This window comes from Neopsephotus bourkii, unplaced genomic scaffold (assembly GCF_033783945.1).
Source record: "Neopsephotus bourkii isolate Nb327-2 ecotype Australia unplaced genomic scaffold, CSIRO-AGI_Nbou_v1 NB_53, whole genome shotgun sequence".
Taxonomy (NCBI): domain Eukaryota; kingdom Metazoa; phylum Chordata; class Aves; order Psittaciformes; family Psittacidae; genus Neopsephotus; species Neopsephotus bourkii.
The window spans coordinates 15,397,587-15,412,600 of NW_026900570.1; the positions used below are offsets into that span (position 1 = coordinate 15,397,587).

The 15,014-nt window shown below is 38.7% G+C and overlaps 1 protein-coding gene across 12 annotated transcripts in view; it reads right to left on the bottom strand.

Annotated features, from left to right (window-relative positions):
- Positions 1–1,188: 1,188 nt before the first annotated feature.
- The window catches only part of CACNB2 (calcium voltage-gated channel auxiliary subunit beta 2), a 249,802-nt gene continuing 235,976 nt past the window's right edge, over positions 1,189–15,014 (bottom strand). For 6 of the 12 annotated variants that reach the window (XM_061352010.1, XM_061351995.1, XM_061352064.1 and 3 more), the window contains 4 exons: positions 10,005–10,156; positions 9,189–9,284; positions 7,679–7,864; positions 1,189–2,999 (listed from right to left, as the gene is read on the bottom strand). In XM_061352010.1, coding sequence (XP_061207994.1) covers positions 2,508–2,999; positions 7,679–7,864; positions 9,189–9,284; positions 10,005–10,156 — 926 coding nt within the window. In that variant the 3' untranslated portion in view covers positions 1,189–2,507. Of the gene's footprint in view, positions 3,000–6,215; positions 6,262–7,678; positions 7,865–9,188; positions 9,285–10,004; positions 10,157–15,014 lie in introns of all 12 variants that reach the window. The other 6 variants (XM_061352027.1, XM_061352000.1, XM_061352073.1 and 3 more) reach the window with 3 other exon arrangements.

Here is a 15,014-nt window from a genome sequence, read left to right on the forward strand (position 1 = left end):
AAACACTCTCTAAAGCAAAAGTAAAAAAGAAAAAACAAACACACAAAAAAAACCCCAAAATCAAAACCAACCAAAAAAATAGTCAAGTTACTGAAGTAGAATCCATAGATCACTTCCTGGAGGACACAGCTGTCATATAACATTTGCAGGGAGCAACAGCATTTACTGAAGCTGGTAAAATAAGTACAGCCAGGCTACACAGAGCAAGACATTTTAACTTCTCTTCCCATTTAGCTTCTCGTCCACTTACATGTGATCTGATATGAATCAAACAACACAGGCTTCCAATATAGTTTTCCACTGATACCCTGAAAATCCTCTTGTATCGAAAGATGCTGTTTTTATACTCTTACATACCCATTTAGTAATACAACAGATCTACTTACCTATAATTCCTTTGTCTACAATTTCATGTAGTGATGTTTACAAAAATGCTTATCATTTTATTTCTAGAAAAATACCCTCTTCCTTGTGTTCCCCACAGTTCATGTTTTGAGCCGCAGATTAACCTTGAATAACCACAACAGTCAGCAGCACAGGAGAAATGGCCAGATACCCGACAGCAGAATTTCACACTCTTACATCATTGTAAAAAAGTGCATATAAAGCATCAGGGGGCAGAGAGGCAAGAGGGAGAGGGAGGACAGAGTATGTTTACGGGAGTTAAACTGAATTGCTTGGATGCTGGAATAGAAGATTGGAGAAAACATGCACCTGCCATATATCTTATCCATTTCACTAAAATGATATTCAAAATCAGGCAATGCTGATATTCCCAGAATTAGAATAATAAATAGAAAGAACTTCCAGCTAAATTAATTATCATCCCACTACAGTCTTTATATAATGTGCTATTTACAGTGAAATACAAAAAGTATTTCATTCATACAGTTACTACAAAGACTATATATGTGATGCAGAACAACTTTTACACTAGGCAAGGGTATGGAACCTGTAGTCGAAAACAACAGTGAATTTCCCCCACTTACTAGTGCAACAGGTGTTCAATGCAAAACAAACTCTGTTCACTCCCTTTGATTTCAATTCATTTTCTCTAGCAAGCTCCTAACAGTATTTTCACAGACATTTTTCTAAGCTCTCACCAGCATCACAACAGTTTAGGTGAAGCAGAAGCAGTGAGCTGGCTGCAGAGTGGGAATGCAGAGGAACTGGCAAGTGTAGAAAAAGTGGAGAAGCTACAAAAATTTATTTTCCAACAAAATAACTCTCCACAAGCTGTGTAAACTTTTCTTACTAAAACAAATACTCTAAACCACAAGGATTTTACATTTCCAGTGAAACACAGTAACATTTGCCTGGTTTTACTCTCTTGAAGTCTCAACAAAGAGCCAGCAGATTCACGCTTTCTCAATTACCTGGGTCAGTAAACTCCCTCCTATTCCCGGACTGCAATTTGGATTTTTAATGTAATAGAATGAAGAAAAAGACCTGTTGGGCTTTTAAGTAACCTTTGTTTTCTTCAGTAGATTCTCACACTTTGCTGCCTAACATGCACACACACACGTACGCCCATCCACCACCCACCCGCTCACATACACACCTCTGCCATATGCACTCTATTATTCTGACAACAGAACAAAACCTAAGCTGTGCCCATTGTGATTTTGTGACCTCTACAGAGAAGAATAATTTATAGTGGTAAGTTCAGTATCTTTACCATAAATTTAAAATGCAAAACTGGGTTTGCAAGGTATAAGAGTTAGACCCTTTATCTCAAGCTCTCATTCATATTTACAATAAGCTTTCTGCTACAGAAGAAAAAGTATTTAGATTGAACACTGTTACAGATTTCCTAAGCGAGGCTAGTTCCAGTTGCCAGTAATTCAAAAGCAAATCTGCTGACTTGGCATTAGGACTCTAAAACAGTGTGATCAAAGTAAGAAGGTGTCTGCAAGAAATAACATTTATAAACTGTATATACAGTACACAGTACCAGTACATAGAAAATAGATTTTGATTTATGATCCCCCTGTGTGTAAGGCAAGACTGAATTCTGTCTTCGAATGGAGTCCACCAGAGGTACAAGCAACAGAGAGGGGCTCTTAAATCAATCTGCAAATCAAGTGCATACAAATTAAAAATCAGAGCAGACAAAAAGTTTTAGATTTTCTTTTTTTATGTGCTGATTCTGACTTGCTCAATACACGGGAAGTCATTAAACATCAAATGTACCTTTTGTTTAAAAAACACTAACAACACCTTGATGGCAACAGATATTGTTCAAGTGGCAGCTACCAAAAAACAGCTTGAAAAATGGCATAGTACAACATCAGGAACACTGCAGTTGTACTACGCTAATTCATATAGCACTAACCAAAAAAATAAGTATATGAATATTCTATTTCATGCTATTGCTATGCAAGCAACAGCAATACAAATCAGCATACAGAAGGATACCATATGTTCTGCAATGAAGAACTCAAAGATATTTTCAGGGGGTATCATTACAAGACTTCAAAGAAACACAAGACTGCCAGAGGCAAAAGTTATTGATGGATGTAAACATCCCTGTTCCATTCTCCTGTGTCGTTACGCTTCTTCGATATCACTTCCCCATCCTTATCACAATATTGGTCCCTTGATTTATGCCGACTACGCTGTTTGTTGCATTCATTGTGGTCCTGCTCGCGGTCCCTCTCCTTTGAGCGATGCCTTGATTCTCTATGTCTGTGATCAGTGCTCCCGTGGGACTCGTCTCTATGATTGTGATCCCTGTGAGAATCATAGTGGTCACCATGCTCGTGTGAGTAGTCCTCCTTTGGCTCTACATAAGCCGAATCTCTGCTATCTTGTGTTTCTGAGTCAAAAGTTTCTTGCCTAGGAAGGCCTCTAACACCACTGCGATGGTTGTGGTGTTGGCTTGAGGAAGAGCGATGCTGGGACTTCTTGATGGGCTCAACCCGTGCTTCCTCTTCGATTTGTGAACTGCTGCGTTCAGGGACTGAATGGTCATTCCTCTGGTCTCCTTGAGATCCCTGCTATCACAACCAGCAGTAAGTTCACATACATGAAAGTACACATTTAAAAACTTTCCCCAATATCAAATTCAGCTAGAAAGGATCACAAAACCAATAAAATTGAAGTACACAATAATCCACTTTGAATCTAAACTAGAAAAAAAAATTAAAATTCAAATTTTACTGAGGATGCAGTATTATAATACAAACAAGTCCCTTCAGCAGAATGGAAGGTGGCACTTGGGTTATCCTATGACACATTCTTGTCTCATGATGTTTTTTACTATTCCAGTTAGCAATATTTGCCTACCACACTCCAGAAAAAAGAGAGCATGCAGAAGCAGAACGGACTGTAGAAAAATTAAGGAGGACATACCATGCCTGAAAAGGGTAGGTATCACTTGAGAGTTTACAGATGCCTGCTTGAAAACAGCCATTATGGGAAAGTGATTTTAGAGGGCTAGAGAGGTGGATTCCAGAAGAGAATCAAAGTATAAAACCTTGGCTCTTTTAGCACAGTTTTTTTCTTTAGAAAAAAAATGCAATTGAATCTGGTATGGATAAAGTTTGTATTATGATACTACAAGTACCACTGACCTTCTGCTTTTCTCAGCAATAATTCTGTTTCTTCATGGTAATGAAAAATGAAACTTTCACCTCACAATTTTAAGAGCTCAAGAATGCAGACCACTGCCAATAAAAGCAGGAGGAGAGTGATATTATCACCTATAGAATTTCCTAACACACCACTACTATTAAAAGACTGAAATAAAAATTACCAGGTAATAACAAACTCTTCACCAGCATAATGCTTTGAGATCACTGCAAAATGAACAAGTGCCATTATTTAAAGTCATTTGGGGGTTTGATTGCATTAACCTGCTTTTGTTCCCAAACCACTGCCAAAGACTTCTCAAGCTCAACTGCAAAATTTGAAGAAGTAGTTTATGGTGAAACTGAATTATCCTTCTCACATGAAGTGAAGAACATCAAGACAAAATCATCTATACTGGCACAAAATTCAGGCAGGTTTTCAGTTAAACAGGCCTTTGTTTGTGAGACTGACCAAAGTTAGTCTAAAGTTTGCGCTCCTATGGTCAGAGTTGTCTAAAAATAAGGATTGCCTTTGGGGCAGCTCACGGACATATATTCTTTCCATCTATTTTGTGGAAAAAAAGCTAGGGGAAGGAAGAAATTTTACCCTTCAGCCACAAATCCTGCAGGTGGGTTTCCTAGCAACTCACAAAGTAAAATTACAGAAATTGGACAGGAACAAATCTGTATTTTTACCAGAAACTAATAAAAAGTAACATATTTCAAACCAGGAATTATATAAATTTAACAAATCTCATTTTCTAAGACAACACTTTGTACTGTAAACTTCCCAGCAACTAGATGGGTCGCTCCATGTGCTCCTAATTTGAAACAAATGGTGTAGATGAGAACAAGGTAACCGAAACAGCGGTCCAATTTATTTTTTCTTCTTGTTTTTATGATTCTCAAGATGATTCTGATTTGCCAGAAAGGGATGTAGTAATTGTAAACATGAATAGATGCGTTCAAAGCAACAGGAATGTTTCAACAGAGGTGAATTATAGATGAAATCAAGTGAAAAGCACGAGTCTAAAGCAATTCCTGCTTTGGGTATTAAACACATTAGTTCACAACCATGACTGTTTTTAAGGCATGTAAATGGAGTACAGACGTGAAACCCTTCACTTCTTATGGTCAAATGCATGTACCTATATATATATATATATATATATATATATATAAAAACGTGACTAGTAAAATCCATCATTGCTGTGGTTTGAGAACAAATGCAAAATTTGAACCTGCTCTGAACAAAACACCACTTTTACAAATTCAAATGCATCTTCTTTGCTCTGATGAGCATATGTGGAGTAGCACAATGAATAAATTTAGAACCAATACCTTCACTTTCAGAACAGTGTTAGGGATATTGTGCTTTATGAGAAAAGTAATTAACACTAACTTTCCTTAAATATTACCAGGATACTGAGCAGGTAATGTTTGAATCTGGGTTAGGGTCTGGCTTTATGATTCATAACCAAATTAAGGCTCTGGTTTGGATTAATTCAGTAATGCAGAGATTTTATGACCCCATCTCACACATTTTTTGCCTAAAATGGAGGAAGTTTGAAACAAGCCCATTTCATTATTCGGCTGCAATTTCAAAGAAGCAGAGGTTCTTGGAAAGAGTTTAAGCAGTGTTGAAAGAGGAGAGAGATCTGTGTCCACCAAGCCAAGTTGGCTTGCTCCCTGTTTCCATGCAGTGGTCCCTAATTGCCCGTACCATATGTGTGTAAGGTTGTTCCAGTCTTCTTTTTGGAATTAAACAAGTGCTTCCCTACAAGAGGAAACCTGAGAAGAGTTGTCAGGACAGTTTGCCTCAAAGCTCTCCACCAGATAGACAGGAAGTGTACGGTCTTCACCAACCTCATTTCAAACAACCCCAGGAGGCCTCATACCTTCAAGTACCTTGTGCCATGCAATACACACAGTCAGTATCATGCTATAAAAACAACTCTGGCAGCTGGCAACACAAATCTCCCATTACAATGTACACCCAGGACTGAAAATGTACAAAAATCAATTATGTCTCACAGCAAAGGTGTGCTGCACTGGACTAGGCGAGAATGACTTGAATGTTTTGCAGCACGGATTTGGCTTTTCGAAGACAAATGCTTGGCAGCACAGCTCTTCCCTGCAGAGCAGTCCATAAAAATGGTGCATAGACTTTAAATTGTCCAAATAGAGGGTTTTAACACTACTGAGAGAATAGGTTTAGCCACCATGATTAGAAAATAAAACCACTCTATGCCAAGACCATGACAGGCTCAGGTTTGAGATGTCAGCTGAAAATGCATCATAGGAAAATGAAACAAAAGGAACATAGACATTCTGTGTCCCACAAGGGATTCATGCTGCTTTGCGTTTTTGGATTAGTAGACCTACAAACAAACTGTGAAACTGCAAATACGTTTACATTTTTAGTCCCTAAAATATGTTAATTTGTAAGGACATAGCATAACATTCAGAAAAGTGTTATTAGAACTCTGTATAGTTCCACTAGAGAATGTGGTTAATAAAATGAGTGAATTATAAATCCATACCCAAAAGGCATAGAAAAACTTGAGCAACATAATAAACAAGTCTACAGAGGAAAGAAAATTTATCTAGCAGCACTACACACAACAATGCTGAATTTCATACTCAGAAATTCTTCCAGCTCACAATTTTTTTTCAGGGTGTTTCAGCTCTGAGAACAGAAAAAAAATGCAGAAATGAGCTATCGCTTCCAGTCTCTCTTCCTGCAATTGCTTTTGAAAGCGAGAGAAGGAGATACCCTGCAAGTTGGCTGAACCAGTTTTTCTTGTTAAAGAACAAACCCGTCAAGTTTGTGGTCTTTTAATGAGAAATAAATTCCTTGACACAAAAAATACTTTTGCAAGACCATAAAAAACAGAAAGCAGTTTTTCCACATTTTAATTTGGGTGCAGATATGTATTTTGCTTGGACTTTATAGAAGTATTCTTCCAGTGTTTTTCTTAGCCAAAGTTACGAATTGTAACTGACATGTAGGTGACTTACAGGCAGATTTGGAACTTGAGTGGAAATTTAGAGGTAGTGAGCCATTATTTGATCTGGGACAGATGTATTTTACCCCCCAGTGGGATTTTCTCAGCCTCAAGGCAACATTCACTATTTATAATGAAGGAGCATCTTTAAAGATCTAATTTTATGCCATGCAACACATACAACAAAGGGCAGCACCTTCCTTATGCTGAAAACCTTAGTACAACTGTACAACCCAAAAGTTGAAGGAGAAAAGAGGATACACAATATGCCTAAAGTCAACAGGCAGGTCAGTGCGGATGTGGGAATAAAGCCTGTTTTTCCCAGCTCGCACCTTTGCTGTTCAGAACACACTTCCTCTCAAGGTCTTTCTGCACAATGTGCAGGGTGACTTGTGTTTTATGTAAGAGTCTGGCTTGAAGGAAGTATGTACTTTTCATAGCACTGGCCAATGAATAGAAGAACAAAGGAAACACTGGAAGGGCCACTTGTGCCTTGTGACTTCACTAATACAGTCATTTTCAACCTCTGCAGCTCCATAGCCTGTGAGAAGATAGGAACAGATTCCCTCCAGCATTTGTGGATCTGCTCTGCACCTAACCCAGTTTGTCGTGCATGGCCTCTGGGGCTGGGATGTGCCTATTAGAGATTGTGTGCCCACCAGTCAGAGAGTTACCAGAGGCTGTAACGTGCATAGTATTAGCCCAGTTTTATTCCTCTGACTGGATTACACATGGCCAGCTATGAAAATGCTTGTGGCTGGTACATATATTGCTGGCACAGTGGTGTCCTGGGCACAATAAAACCTTAAGTATTTCACTTCATATCACCATATGTTTTCAGTCAGGGTGGCTTAGTCCTTGGAATCAAAACCAGCCCCCTAGTCAATATGTAAACACACGCTACTGTGAATACAATAGTAACAACAATAATGTGCCTGTATTTGATTCTTATGCTGAAAATGGGTGAATATGCACTGAAAAAGATCTTACTCTATCAACAGTAAGACATTCAGCATATTCTAGTATCAGACTACCACTGTTCTTTGGAAGAGGAAGAAACAGGTAGAAAAAAAAGAACAGATGGCATAAAAACTGTACCTGTAAATTAATATTTGGACCTGGACTAATAGGAAGAGTGGCTGTTGCAAGTGTGCGGGTGAGAAGCTGGTTAGGAGGATTGCTGCTAGGTGGATGTGTGGCCTTCCAGTAGGCTTCCAGGTAGTCAGCAAGGTGCTCACAAGCATCTTCAAGCTGGTTCTCATCAAGAATTACATCGAACATTTCCTGATAAAGGAAAGGTTTTAGTGAGAATAGCCGCCAGCTAAAGGGAGATCACAGGGCGACAATGATGGCCATGATTGCATTCATCAAAACAAATCACATTTCTAATACTTTTGTTAAGATATTTCATCCCCCCTCACTTTTTTTTTTTAAATGCAATTGATACAAAAGACAGCAATCATAATTAGCACTAATGTTACATTTGCTAATGCAAGTCCTCATGATTTCCACCCAGTAATGCACAGTCAATAAAGATAGGAAGAAGCAGCTTGAACAAATCTTAAATACCCAGAAAAAAAGGTTAAATATTGAAGATTTTAGCTATTAGAACAAAATAGAATGCCAAGAAAAGGAACTGACTCCCTTTATCTAGAATAACTAAGAGAAAACTGAGACAAACTAAGACCAGTAACTAACAGCAGTAAGAAACATGAATCATCCAGTTTCCAAGTGTCATACAAATATTAGGTAAGAATTTAGCCACACAGTCAAAATTTAGGCATCTAAGGTTAGGAGGTGAGTTGTCCTCATTCCCTCCCTGGTCAGGGAGACAGAAGTACTCCTTAAGGAGGCTCTGAGAGCCTGCACAAGTCTCTAGCATTCATCATAGACTTCTTGTGGACCCAAGGAGACTAGTGTCTTAACAGAAATGCTTGAACTTAAATGAAGAAAATGTCATGCTCACTCAGCTCTGTAACTATGGCAAATTCCCATATCTGCAAGTGAACTGAACCTTTGTCTTCTGATCTCTTACCCATACTCTTGACAACTGAGTATGCAGATAGTAATGCCCTGTTTAAAACACAGCTGAGGTCTCATTATCTCTACTTTATAGGTGTAAATTGGTAGTATTTGCTTCAGTGCACATCAACAGAAGAACTGCAAAGCTCTCAGCTACACAGTACCATAAAGTTCTTTGCCAAAACTGTGACCGAAAATGCCAGAAGTGATGGGCTGTGGTGACATATGCGCTGAGGGAGCTACCCAAACTATCATCCTTACCCTAAACTGCCAGAGATAAAGCACTGTCACCAAGAGGGTTCATTTTTAGACAAATAAACCCAAAAGGATTATAAAGTAAAACAAATGCTCAGTTTGTTTAAGCAGTGAACACATCAGCATATATTCTAATAACTGCTTGTGACTAGGACTGTTTTTTCTCTTCACACTTGTGCAGAGCCCAGATACCTCAGGAGGTGTTCTACAGAAACGCAATAGTGAAATATGGCCAGAAGAGGGCAAGCATTCCCAGAAATTAGGTCATTAACCTCGTACTTCAAAAGAAAGGGACATTTCAAAGAGGAGACATAAATTAACTGTGACTCACAGGAGGACACTGTGCCAGTTTATCAGCTGCCACCATCTGAACATTAAGGTGTTTGGCCTGAGATTTCCCTCGAGATTTTATTAGCCTCTGTAAAACCTGTGAAAAATAAGACATTAATAAAAGTGAGCAGGTTTGGACTTTATGTACCTATATAAACACTTAAAATGTTTGTATTTTTAACTGTCCACTTGAGCAGATCAAATTCTTCAGGCTTTAGGAGCATTTCCATGCTGTTTACATCCAGAACAAACTAATTTTCATTTACCTCCCAACATCTCCTTTCCTGTTATGAGCACTAAAAAGTTCCCCTCCTATCTTCCTGCTGCTTCTGGTTTTGTTTGTTTCTAAGTTGAAATTCTTTGCTCTCCTTAGTTCTCTTCCCATAAATTTGTTCTCTTTCAAATGCCTCTTCACAAGGTCTGTGCAGTTTTGTTTTTTCCCACAGAATGAAAGAGTACATTATCAGGAGATCTTCAAGTTTACTAATCAGTCTGATATTCATTATGTGAAAATATTTCTTACGTTTCTGTATTATTTTAACAATCTGTTAGCATTACTTACGTGATTGATACTAAAAGTGTAATCCCAATTTAAAAAAAACACTGGAGCTATAGCATCTTTTCCAAAATGGGTTTTGGTAACACTGAAGCTAAGATACATTTTTTGATTCATATTTCACCATCCCAAGGGAAGCAATAATCATATTAGCATAGCACTGAACTTTAATGAGTGCATGTGATTATCTCAATTTAAGACACCCAAAAAGGGGATAAAACCCCAAGACTGACACAGTATAAATACCAGTAAAATATTTACCTTAGGAGAAGAAATCTTTACGTATACTATAATGGGAGCCAGAGAAGTTTTGCTTAGTTGAGCTGGGTGGTTAATGGTATCAGCATCAAGCACTACCAACTGCAGTGTCCTTGCTAATTCAAAAATCCGTTCAATTTCACTCTGAACTTCAGCTGCAGATAAATACAAAATTAGAGTTATGAAAATATTAAATGACAATTAGTTTTAGGAAATGTAAAAATGTGGCAGACTGGTGTGCTGCTCCTCCTTAGGCTGGCTGGAGTTGTTAGCTACACACATCCCTGGCATGGTAGAGAAATGAATGGAACGTTAAGGTGACTGTTTTGCCCTTGCAAGCAGCACTGCCTGCCTTTCTCACCTCCACTGCCTCCTGGAATCCCTTGTAATCTCCAGGACTGGCCTGGTGAGATACTGTTGACACTTTCTAACAGGACCCCAGTACACATTTGTAAGAAAAGAGGTAAGAATGGCTGCTGCATCACAGAGTAATCTTACTATGCCATTAATTTCCTCCATGTAAATAATTTCAGCTTTGAGACTTCGATCAATTTGCTCAAACTGCAGTGCCCGAGATAGCCATTAAGATAACTGAGGTATCTGCATTAGCAGTAACTCCTGGGTTTCCATTTACTTCAACTTATCGAAGTTCTGGAAAACAGCGTCTCCTTCATTTACTGGTCTCAGACTGGCACCATATTAAAAAAATTGATTACAACGTGTAAAACACTAAAAAAAAACCCCAAAACTCAATAATCCAAACAATGCTATGGTGTCCTCCAACTCCAGAAGTTCTGGAAAAGCGATTTTGCTTGAAAAAATCACGTTGCCTTCTAGCAACTCATGCTCCCAGCTCCTCAGAACCCTGCCTGATTGGCAGTAGTTGCGAGGGGCAAACCTCTACAAGAGAGACGGACTGGATCCACTTTCACAAGTGACACAGAAACTGTCTTCATTCCAAAATGAATCAAAACTCTACCTTATCATACCAAAATAATCCTTGAAATGGAATCACATTTTCCTGCTCAAATCCTGCCATAGGCTGACTTCACAGAGTTATTACAGAAATCGGGTGATTTTTGCAAGTCTGTAAGTAAAGTCACAGAGCCAGATAAGATTGTAGTTCATACAGATTTCCCTTTAAAGGATGTGCACACTCCATGAACCAAAGTCAGGTTAGAGATCTAGTCAAAGAAAATATAAGATAGCCAAGAGAAACTTAAAAGTCAAGAAGAGGTACCAAAACCTTAAGAGTTTCTTGAAATTACAGCATTTTATTTATTATGCTGCACAAGCATTACTTTTGCTTGAAAACACAGCCTATCTGATCTGGCTAGAGAGAGATTTCTATAGTGAATGGTTTCTTTCAAGAGGTGTGAAGAAATTGATTTTTGTTGCCTTAGAATAGCAACTGAATAAATTAGGTACCATGGTAAGATTGCAAAATTTCCAAGAGAGCAAAGCATCCCAGCTAGAGTCCATGTAGCTCAGTCTTTTCATTCCCAATCAACAGATGACTACTACAATCATTTTGTAAGTCAAGGAACATCTTAAATGGCCATCAGAAAATCTGTATATGTTGTTCTCTATTGGAGGAGGTCGACATTGTTTTGGATCTATTAGAGAACACCTCCTTCTGTTTGTAGTTATCTCCACTTTTGGCCGAGTACATGCCAATAGGTCTTTTACAGCAGATAACACTGTGAGATGTGCACGGCATGCTGATACGGAAGGCATCAGTGCGTGCTCTCCTGCTTGTTGATAAAGGCAGCATGGCCCAGCTGCAGTTGGAATTAGGGCCACAATTTTGAACACAGAACATTCGATGCTTCTTGGCATATTCACGATCACATTTTCTGCAACTCTGTTACATGGAGATATTGCTGGAATGACTGAACACCATTGTCTCAGTGATTTACTAGGAGATAGTCAATAGTCTATCCCTCATTTAAGTCCAACTGACAACTAAAATAAACATATCAGAGGTAATTTGTCGTACTGTTCTGGTGATGAGTTTGGATTGCTTTCCTGCAGTTTTAAACCAGGCTCAACACTTCACTCAGTATAACAGTATCAGTTAATGTATCATTTTAAGACCATTCCAGACTGCTACAAACCCTTGTTCAATGCAATTTATCACCAGTAAAATCTGTCTTTTTGCTGGTGTATCATAATTTTGTCTGGCGAAGCAGTATTTGCTTCACTGCTGGAAGCACTTTTCTACCAGTATAGAGTACGTCTCTGTGAACCAGATTTCCTGCTAGACTTTCCCTGTCTTTGCCAGGGCAGAACATGCTTCAGGGTGTCTTCTATTGTGAAACATATCTAGGGTAATAATTCCAGGTAACTATGGTCCTACGGAGCAATAGTTTCCACCTCATGGAGAAGGTGAAGAGATACCTTGTCCATCAATTAAAAAGTATTTCTGTATTTATTTTTCTTAATGTAGGTATAGGGAAAAAATTACTACACTGCATGATTTGTGAACTAATACATTGTGCCTCTAGCTCTCCAGTCAAGAATGAATGGAAAAAAAATGCCAGAGAGATTGCTGAAGAGGTCTTGATCCCCTGCCCCTCAGCATACTTCTTCAGCTTCTGGAAAAGCCTACATTTTACTTGAAATCTTCCTTGTATTCTGACTTTTCACTACACATTAGATTGTTGCAATTACTTACATAATAGTAGCTTCCCTTTTTAGATGACAAAGGCTTTACCTACTGCAGCTTTGGTTTTCATCTTTCTTTAGCAACATCTCTGAAAAACAAATTCTATACCTGTAAAGATTCCTTCCCAACAAGACACTGAACAAAAATTTTCTCTCAGACTTTTGCTCAAAGTAAGCAAAGAACCCTAAATATCATGTGGGGATATTAACACAAATGTCACTGGTAGTTAAAATAGGAAGCTGAGAACAATGACAGTTTGGTATCTTCAAAGCAGCACAGTAATAACTTCGCAATCTTCCCACCTCCATGAATATCATCTATTTATAATAATGTCCCTTCTTATGTACTGGAGAGGCTTAACAGTGAGGCTATAACATTAACTCCAATAAATTATATTTGACAATCATAATGAGAGGCATAAACATAATTAGATCTACTGTGACAATCACCATGACAATCAAATAAGCTATCAAATTTTAAAGTGACCCTTACAATCTATTTGATTTGGCCTCCTTGATAATCAGAAGAGGAATATATTTTAAATGACAGGAGGGCTCAACTCTTATTTTTTACAACAGGGAGTCAGCTCTAAAAAACCAGAAATTACACATCTCCCAGCAAACTATAAACACTGCACACTTAAACTTATTCCCATATATTAATTCCAAATATTCTTTCTGTACCCTGAAATGAATAGGAATTCAGTGCAATGAGAGCCCAAGTAAGTGGCTTATCCCATTTTGGGGGCAGACAAATATTCTTTGTACCAGTTGGAGCTTACAAGTGAATTTCAAGCAAAAACTTTCAACAGTTCTTTACAATGAACTCACCCGAAGTAAAGGCAAAGACACAGCAACACTTCACTGCGCCTATACCAATTCACTAAGAACAAAATGAAATACGGTGGAACTTAGGGTCGCTTATACAATGCCATGGTAAAAGAACATTCTCTACACAGTTGGAGAAATACAACCCTCTTTCAAACCTGGACAGAAAACATCCATAGCAGCCAGGAGTCACAGGGACACCCAGATGGATGGAACAGTGGCTACATCAGCACTATGTCTTAGGAAGGCCATGATGAGATGGCAGTTGTGTAATGGGGATGTGATGCAAAATGGCGATGATTCTGGCCTGCAAAGGCCAAATTAGATTCACAAAATACTGCTTATATGCAGCAAAGAGACTGATCTTCAGCAGAAACAGCAAAGTTCATGTACCGCCAAGTGCAGTATGACTTTAATATCCTATTCAATTTGACCTTGTCTACTTGTCTGTGGTATGAGTGGCACTGTTCTGTTCATAGAAACAGAACTGTAAATTATTAGTTGGACTGCAATAGCCACAAAGCATTCTAGTTTTCTAAACAGAGCGCTGATATTACAGAGGTATAGCATGAAAAGAACACACCTACTTCAATGCATGTCATAAAAATGCTGAAAACCACCTTGCACAAATGGCTTTCAAATAATTTTATAAGCTAAGGGGAACAGGTATCAGTAGCCATGAATTTTCTTATGCTAATTCCTTTTAGAAGCACACATACTTACCACTGAATCACTAAATTCTATGAACGTAATTAAATTAGAAGTTTAAGGCAGCCTCAGGAATTCCGAAAAGAAGGGGAAAGAAGAAAATGTATATGCCCAATGCCTTAAAAGAACACAGAAAGTATTGCACAAAAAAATGGATAAAGGTCATATCTGAAATCCAACAAAATAAAAATGAAAACCCAAAAAGGAAGCCACGACTACTGAGCTGTGCCCACACACCTCTTCATTAACAAGTAAATTAACAAGTAAATCAAGAGCTGGACTGACAGAACTCAAATTTTAAATTTTACTTTGTGAGCATGTGTGTATATACTTTTATATTGTGGACAAAATCACCAAAGTGTCTACACTTTACATTAGGCATTGTACTAGCCAGAATGCTGGTCCTTGGCCACCGCAGGCTATGCCAGACTACATTTAATGCCTGTGCTTGCTGTAGACAAAGTGGAGAGACCAAGGCGTGATCTAGAAAGCTACACATATAAAGTGTGAGGAGTCCAGAGCAAGCCAGTAAGAAACCCCACGTGTACATAAGTGCTTGGCCTCTTTCTTCTAATCTTCCCTTTTCATCCCTTCTAGCACCAGTGTTCCTCTGGGTAGACAGGGAGCTAACAGCAGGACCATGCTGGGCGAGGAACAGCTGGCTCCATCCCTTCCCAGCCAGGGAGATTCAGCCCGTGCTCTCCAGGCAGGATTAAGTGTCCTACTCCACACAAGTGGCAATGCTGGGGAGTAGAAGTCTCTGTGCCTCCCCACCAGCATACCCAGGTAAGAAGGAACAAATCTTAGAGG